The sequence below is a fragment of the Panthera uncia genome (assembly GCF_023721935.1).
Source record: "Panthera uncia isolate 11264 chromosome C1 unlocalized genomic scaffold, Puncia_PCG_1.0 HiC_scaffold_4, whole genome shotgun sequence".
Taxonomy (NCBI): Eukaryota; Metazoa; Chordata; class Mammalia; order Carnivora; family Felidae; genus Panthera; species Panthera uncia.
This window is the reverse complement of record NW_026057585.1, coordinates 22,781,144-22,789,962: the sequence shown is the minus strand read 5'-3', so window position 1 is coordinate 22,789,962 and position 8,819 is coordinate 22,781,144. Positions and strand designations below refer to the sequence as shown.

General features: G+C 36.8%; 1 protein-coding gene across 3 annotated transcripts in view; it reads right to left on the bottom strand.

Annotated features, from left to right (window-relative positions):
- The window catches only part of DPYD (dihydropyrimidine dehydrogenase), an 848,382-nt gene extending 839,871 nt beyond the window's left edge, over nucleotides 1-8,511 (bottom strand). The window contains exon 1 of one of the 3 annotated variants that reach the window (XM_049618417.1): nucleotides 8,327-8,511. In XM_049618417.1, coding sequence (XP_049474374.1) covers nucleotides 8,327-8,365 — 39 coding nt within the window. In that variant the 5' untranslated portion in view covers nucleotides 8,366-8,511. The remainder of the gene's footprint in view (nucleotides 1-8,326) is intronic. The other 2 variants (XM_049618415.1, XM_049618418.1) reach the window with 2 other exon arrangements.
- Nucleotides 8,512-8,819: the final 308 nt, after the last annotated feature.

The window sequence follows — 8,819 nt, the reverse complement described above, 5'->3', positions numbered from 1 at the left end:
TCTCTCTCTCTCTCTCTCTCTCTCTCTCTCTCTCTCAAATAAATTTAAATACATAAATAAATAAAATTTAATCAGAGGAATGAAAAAAAATTAATAAAAGTTAACCCCCAAAAAAGCATCTTACTGTGAAAGCTGTTATGCTATTATTTAACTCCTGCAATCTGTGAGAACTAAATAGCTTTCTTTGAAGTATGAGCATTTTAATCAAGCATTCTACTCTGTACTCCCCAATATTTATCATGAAAACATAACTGAAAGAAAAGTTCTCAAAGCTTTGAGGTCACTGTGGAACAGGTACAAGGAGTCAGAGGAAGGTAACTTACATTCCCTATGGGCTAGAAACCCCAAAATTTATACTCTGATTTCCACTGACAGTTATCAATCAACAAACACACTGGAGAAACTAAGAGAGTCTCAACTCCTTATTTGGAATCTCTAGCTGCAATTTCTAGTTAAGGATAACACCATCCAAGAGACACAAAATATGAATTTATAAATTCCATATCACCCTGACAAAACTCCACCAATATATAGAAGGATTGGACTTTGTGTGCTCAGGACAGATTTAGATTTAACTCATTTGTTTGATTGAAAAAGAAAAGGAAGCAGGCAAGCATGAAGAAAGTTTAAAAATCATTAAGTATATCAATTCCATAGAGTCGGTATAAATGGTATACTTAATCCTGCCTAGCATGTAAAATACAGTAGCTATGACAACACCACGTCTGCATTTCCTCAATATGATCACTCAGCAGGTCACATTTCCAAACAATTTCACCATTGCCGTATTTTATTACAAACCATCCTTAAAAGACTGATCAATAGCAAACTCATTGAGAAGTCAGCAAACTCTTTCAAAGTGGTTGAATGATTTCCACAAGGTCAGAGAGCAAGGGGCCCAACATGTAGAGCAAACATATCTGCAGGCCTGTCCCGTATTCCAGAACACTTATATTAATTAACATACAGTAAATACACATTCTCTTCTATTGTTTTGAAGATTTTCACATGGCTTTTACATCAAACTAACATTTTTAAAGTTTTAACATGCTGCTATAGCCAATTTTTAATACCATTCAGAGGATTTCACAAAGATTCAACAAAAAAAATCTAGTTAGGTAAATCCATTGTGGGCAGGTAAAACAAGTTGAAAATTAGGGGATGAAGTTTGGAGAGAGAAGTGTAAGTGGGGGAAGGGCAGTGGAGAGGATTCGCAGGGTGGTGGGTAATAAAATATGGGAGAAGAGGAGGTGCAGTCAGGGCTCCATCCATGAGCACCATCTGTATAAATCAGGCCTGGAGTTGACATGTAATTTTGTGTGGGTCCCCTGAGAAGTGGCCCTCAGGGCTTCATTATTGATGAAGAGATTTTTCTTCAAAGTGGCCCAGTCAGCAGTGCCTCAAGGGGACATTCATAAGCACTCATAATATCAATTTCCAAGCACCTGGGAGGTAAGGACACAGATTGTCTCTTTAATTATTATGATAAAGGTAGAGGATAGTGAGAATGCTTTTACACAACCAAGCTGAAATTCTCAATGAAATAAAATTATCATAACCTAATATTAAAAAGTTTAATATTTGAGTCACCTTTCAGAAAGAGCACATTTTACATTTTCCTGGTGCAAAATAGGTTGATCTCCAATTCTTTCTTTCCTAGTAGTCAAAAAAGTTTTAATGAACAAATACAGGGATGCTCAGAAGTCTAGAAAAAAAACTTTCTTTGAAGCTAATATACCTGCTTAGAGACATTATAAGCTTAGTCCAGTTTGTACAAACAGATATGACTTGGGCTTTTGTAAAAAATAATTGTGTAGAGATTTCTTTTCAGAAAAGGATAATACTAAATCCCTTCTATATATCGTTCAGAATACCAAGAAATAATTTTCACCAATACATTGGTCCTGAGAGAGTCTAAAAATGCTCGGAAAAACACTGAAAAATCAATCCATATGTACACTGCAGTAAAATAATAAGGGTTGGGGAGGTCAGCCTTGGATTTGAGTCTTAGTCCCTAGTGGAGTAGATGTAGATAATCCCATATAGACAAAACCGATGCCACATACTTCCTTTGAATCTCCTTCAATTTACACCAGAGGGCTAGCAATACAGAGGGTGTTAAACATATTTTTAAAATAGAAGTAAAAAGCAAAATGAACTGGGTCTCTTTAATTTGATCTGAATTTCAGAAACTCCCCCTTCTCACCAGTAATATTGACAAAATTAAGGAACTTTCTTATAAAATATATCTGCAAAATATATCCTCATAATTCTTTTAACTTCATTAACTCCCCCCTCTTTCACATATTTTAACAGGCTTCAATATCACTCGTTAATTTTTGGAGTTGAACAAAATTCCAGCCAAATGACATTTACATAAGACACATGATATATGCAATAATGATGTTTGAAAGAAGTACCTGGTATTTTTTTTTAATATTTATTTTTGAGAGACAGAGAGACAGAGTACGAGTTGGGGAGGGGCAGAGACAGCAGGGGACACAGAATCAGAAGCAGGCTCCAAGCTCTGAGCTGTCAGCACAGAGTCCGATGCAGGGCTTGAACTCACAGACTGCAAAATTATGACCTGAGCCGAAATCAGACGCTCAAACGACCAGAGCCACCCAGGCACCCCAGAACTACTAATATTTTAAAAATACATATTTTATGTGAAAGATGCTATCTGAGGCATTATATGTATATGACACCAGTTAATCATTACAACTATTGCATGAAATAATGAAGCATAAATCCAATTGACAGAAAAAGAAATGATAGTTCAGGAAAGAATTGGCCACAATCACAAAAATTAAAAAAAAATGAGAGAATCAGGAATAGAACCCAGGCCTGTTTAATACAATGTTTTCTTTTTTACCATGAATTGAGGTTTGATTTTGTGAAATACAAAATAAATAACTTTAAATAAACGTACTGAGTTCCTATATCAATAAGTAGATATCTGTAGTGAACATTCTAAAAGAAAAGTAATACAATGAGTTCACACCTACTAGCATAACATTTTAATTACAAGCAATGGAAGAAGAAATAATTATAGACCATAGGAAATATACAATCCTATTAAGAGTTATCTTAGTGGTATTCCTGGCTCCAGGTTATCTGTGAATGACCACACTATTGATGTTTGAGGCCAAAAAACACTTTCTGTTTTGATATAGAGGATTAAGAGCAAATGAAGTCCTGAAGGTAAACATGTCACATTTGAAAATCAAAATCTTGACTATATATAAATTTATAATCTTAGAATGCCTTATAAAATATTTTTAAATTAAGGCAGGGTATAAATGATGTTGAAATTTTCTTACAGTTTTAAGGACTGCAGGTTTCTATTCCTATTTGTCATTGTAGACAGCTAAGAGGGAGAAAAATAAGTTGGCCAATCCTACTTTTCAATATCCTTGTTAGCTTCACTTAAAGCCTGGACCATAACAAATCTCATCATATTTTCTTTGTCATATTATTTTATAACTTTATTTTTTTCAGTCTCATTGTCTTTAATTTTAGTGTTTTTAATTTTATAACAAATTTATGCTTATTAAAAATTAGCATGATCTAATGCTAATTAGATCTCCCACAATGATCAGATAGGTTTACCTTTACAGTAAGGTCTATTTTTCAGCTCTTGCATTCTTGCCTGTTTATATACAGAGTTTGGTAAAATGCTGTATTCAAATAGTTAAGGAAAGATGATTGCTTAAAGATATCCAGTTTTCTCAGGATTTTGGCCCTAGATCTTTTTCATATTCTTATCAATTCCTTATTGCAAATGTTCAGCTTTCCAAAACTGAATTTTTCTTCCAGAATGTAAGAAAGAAGGCTACTGAATTCCAACATATTTTTACAACACTATCTGCTATGATTAAGATTAAGCAGATCCAACGTAAAAAATTCCCTAGTGATAGAGTCGTCATTAGTCATTAATCTCACAGTTTTTAATTAAACTACTAAATTGGTCACTGAATTCATGTGCAGGAGGTATAATTTCTTTTAAAAAACTATACTGAAGTATATACATCTGGCCATGCTTAACTCTAGAAATACACCTTAAAACTACAAAGAGCTGAGAGCCAAAGCATAAGAGACTCTTAAAAACTGAGAACAAACTGAGGGTTGATGGGGGGTGGGAGGGAGGGGAGGGTAGGTGATGGGCATTGAAGAGAGCATCTTTTGGGATGAGCACTGAGTGTTGTATGGAAACCAATTTGACAATAAATTTCATATATTAATAATAATAATAATAATAATAAATTTATTCTCTCCTTTAAAAAAAAAAACTACAAGGAGCTATCATTTGGAATGAAGTATCTTCCCAAATCACACAATCAAACACATTTTTACTGCCCAGCTTAATTTCTTAGAAAGGAGAAATACTTTGAGTACGGTCAACAGGACAGTTTAAAATAGGGAGGACAAGCATATTTTTAACAATTCAAACTCACAGAACAGGTTTAAAATTTAAAAACTTTAAAAAAAATTAAAAGCTTTAGCAAGTCGAGATAGCATTTCCCTAGATTGTTGGTGCCTAATCAATAAAAGAAAGGAGACAAGAAAGAACTGTCATTTATACACTGAATAAAAAAAACATAAAAGTTTAAATAAATAAATAAATAATCCATAGCTTCTGCAAAGTTGAATCTTTATTCTCTCCTTTGGATCCATAACCCTTCCCCTTCCCAGGGACAAAAACAGTTATGATAGAGGGTATTCCGAAATATTTTCTCCCACCTCTACCAATTAATTCATAACCCCTGCCTTCCCTTTTTTCAAAATGCTCCTTAAAAATGTACTTTTCTCCCAGTTGTTTCCTTTATCCTCCCATTTTCCAAGTCCATGATTTTAGTAACTTATTTTCTTAATTAATAAGCATAGAAAATTCTCAAATGAATGGAAGCTAGAGTATAAGTAATTCAGAAACTATTTCTGTTTGACTTGAAATGCACTATGATTCTGTACACAATGGACTGAAATCCCTTCTGATTCAGGGTAAATGTGAAACACTCACTAACTGATAATTCAAGGAATGGACCTTGACTTGTGATTGTGAAAGCATTAGAGTGGTAGGTAGCATTTGAGTTTGGCTGTAAATATTTACCAAAATTACTATTATTCAAAAAGTTAAAGGTTTCCTGTAGCTGCATACATTTTCTTTTAATTATACTTCTATAGTCTACTCTTAATTATCCATGTCAGTGGAGAGGAACAGGACACTGAACAAAATTACATTTTTCTAAAATTATTCTTACTTGCTTTTAAATGAACAGATATTGGCATTATACTGGTTATCAATTCAAACTAAATGAAGTACTGTGAAGGTACCGCTGAAGTCAGGGTAAGTGACCAGTATTGGGTATTCACCTTCTCTGAAACCTTCCCAGGAGAATTTGTATTCAAAAGTCATCCTTGACAAAATTCAGCTTTGTTCAAAATGTAATCCCATAAAGTAAGATGACTTTCAAAAGCACATAGCTACCGTTAATGATTTTAGAATACTAATTATTTCATTGGCAGGGATTTTCCTAAGATATTTGTTCATGCTTTTATTTTTTAATATTTGTCCTTTTTCCTAACAAGAATATGTCAACTTGTGACATTTGTTTATTATATTTCCTATTATAATTTTCTTTATTTAACAGGTTATGAAAATATGACTCAGAGAAGCCAAGTAACCCTCCTAAAGTCACAGTTTAAAAGAACTAAACTAGACCTCAACCCAGTTAGCTCCAGATCCCAGGGTCTGAATCACATTTATGTATCAGGGAAAACAAAACAAAACAAAACAACTTCACTTCTCATGCTGCTTCTACAATTACCATAGTGACAACAATTTTTGAGTATATGAGCTAGGTTCTATTGCCTAATATCTATTACTTACTAATGCATCATTGTTGTGCTTTATCTTTCAGCCTGAAATATTCCATTTTTGGGGTTTGGTGACATTCTGATTGTTTTTCATGCTCCCAATCCTTCAAACCCTGATGTGATACTTAATTAAGGCTAGACATTATGGAGTGAACACACAAGGCAACTTTACCTCAGTAACTTTTTTTCTTCAGAAATAGAGATATTTCTTGGCTGCCTCACTGAAACCTGAGATTCTGTAGGTAGCTTATGGTGAAAGTTAAATCACTATTATAGTGGGTTGTCACCATCACCTTCTGTTCTTTTCACATTTATCAAGTGAACCTGTATTTTGTTCCATACTGATTTTTTTTAAGATTACTCCATGTACTTGAGACTAAAGCAATGGTCACAGTCAGATCAGTCTCTAGACAATGGTCTTAATGAATTCATTCAAGGAAAGGAAACCCAATGTACGCATTCAAATTTGATAGAAAACTGAGCTTTCATAATTCATTCTGATTCTTCAAACAAAAATGAACTTTGGTGAATCAACAGGATCAACTGAGACATCTATGCTTAAATGTGTTCCTTTAGGCTTAATGTATTTTTCTTCACTGCATTATATTTTAATGATTAATTTCATGCTCTCTGGTGGTACTATAACTCATGAATCACAGGTATTACTTTGAGAGAAAAGGAAGATACTATGTATAATGGAAGTGGTTACTGATTAAAATGTGCTGCATATATGAACTACATAAAACCTGAAAAGCCTTGAATACCACTGTTCTAAATTGTAAGTAATATCAGGCAGATTAACACCACAGACTAAGGTTAGACTGAGGTGAGTGTAAGGGCGTGGACTTCTCAAACGGGTCTTAGTTCAAACAACATATGAGATTAAGCTAGTAATTTAATGTTTCACTGGCATCTTTTCCTTAGTGTTCTGTGGTTAAGAACTGATTTCCAAGACAATTGCAAGAGAAATACAGAGAAAGAAATCAGTTAAGCAAATAACATACCATTCTAAAAGCCAAAGGCCACCTGCCCCCTGACACTATCCTCTCTAAAATCAGTACTGCCTGAATGCTGTCAAAAGTTTGCTACTTAGCTTAGTTTAAAAAAAATGATTTGGTTAAATCAAAGTAATAAGGACCAAAAAGGGCTTTGACAGTGACATAAATCGAGTATCCTTCACCTTGTGCACACATGAATAAATATTGGGTTAAATATATCTTACTGATCAATATGAAATAGTAAACTATCCACAAGAGAAACCACAAGTAAATTAACCAGAGAGGTCACTACAATATAATTTGACTCTTATTACTAAAATGGATTTTTCCCAAACCAATGTATGGAGTTGGAAGAAAACATTACTACCATCTCCCAACAGAACACAAAGTTACTTCAATGACAGAGGAAAAATGTGGCATCAGCAGCTATTCTGCAAACAGGTGGTTTTAAACTTTTATTTAAGCCACGGAAAAGGACTGAGGAAAGAAAAATTTGTCATTTATAAAAAAAAAAAGAGAGAGAAAACATACACGTACACACATATACACACATTTTATGGGACAGGGAGACTCAAATAAAGAAAAGCCTTAAAACACAACAAAATACTAAAAAGCAGTTTATCTTAGCTCACAAACGCTGAATTGGGTATGTCTAAAAATCACTGTTTAAAATTAAATCCTTCTCATGTCAAACACAAAGGTCTTAGGAAGAATTTAAAGGAAACGGTCATGTCATTTCAGGTAGGACCTTATTCACAGGAAGAAAGATGAAATTGTTACAGAAACAGAGTGGAAAAGAGAATCAAAAACTCTTGAGAGGAGAGAAAAATACAGCTTGTTTATGTTTTTCTGATAGCACTGCATTTTTCGTGTTCTCAACAGTTTGTTCCATTCCTCCCTATGTTAAATAATTTCATAAGCATTGAAGCATTACTATGGCTAGCAGGGACGCTAGAATAGCTGACACACAGATCTCCTTTATTTCTATAGCCCACCTTTGCATATATTTAGGATTCAGCAATTGGGAGGTGGGGGCAGCAAACAGGTGCCCTGAAATGCATAGGGGTGGAGAAAGGGGAAAGTGCCTGGGTAGACTGGGTGGGAAATGGGAGCTCCTATCCTCCAGAGTCCACCTCACTGGAACTCTTGTGCTTCTTAGTCACACCATTCAGGGCAAGACAAGACAGGCTTCCTTAATCCCCTCCGAAGTAAACAGCCAGGTCCCAACCCAAAAGGCACCCCCTCCAGTCGCGGGACCCTTCCACTTCTGTCTCCCGCTGCCCGTGCCCGTGTTCTGGCTCCCTGCTCCTCTACCTCCCCCGCAGGCCTCCCACGGAGGCAAAGTTTCCCCGGTCTCCCACTCTTTCCCGAGCGACTGCCGCGGCCTCCCCAGCACCCACCGGCTGGGCCCCCCACCTCCCGCCCTTGGCGACCCGGCGCGCAGTCGGTACCTCGATGTCCGCCGAGTCCTTGCTAAGCACAGGGGCCATGGCAGTGTTTACAGCCTGAAGTCTCCTAGTGACAGACCCTCCTAGCGTCCTCAAGCTCCAGTCAGAAAGCGAAGTGACGGGAAGCCGGAGCTACCGAGTAAATAGGAAGCGGAGGGTCCGCGGCGAGGGGGCGGGGCTGACGCTGGGAGGCCACGCCCCTGGGGCGGGGCTGCGGGCTCGGCCTCGCGGCTCCAGGCGCCCCGCACTGCCCGTGGAACGACGGGGAAAGCAGCCCGGCCCATCCCCCACGCTGGAGGCTTGTTTTCCTTCCACAGGCGGAAGGAAGGGAGGGAGCGAGCACTCGCACCCGGGACTGACCTTTGCTCTGTAAACTGTTAAAGCCTGAGCTTGGTAGGCTGGGGCCAGATGTTAGAGACCCACAGGATTAAAGGTAAAGGCAATTGGCGCTCTAAGTAACAAATTGCTCCTTTTCTTTTGCTTCCTCACGAATCCC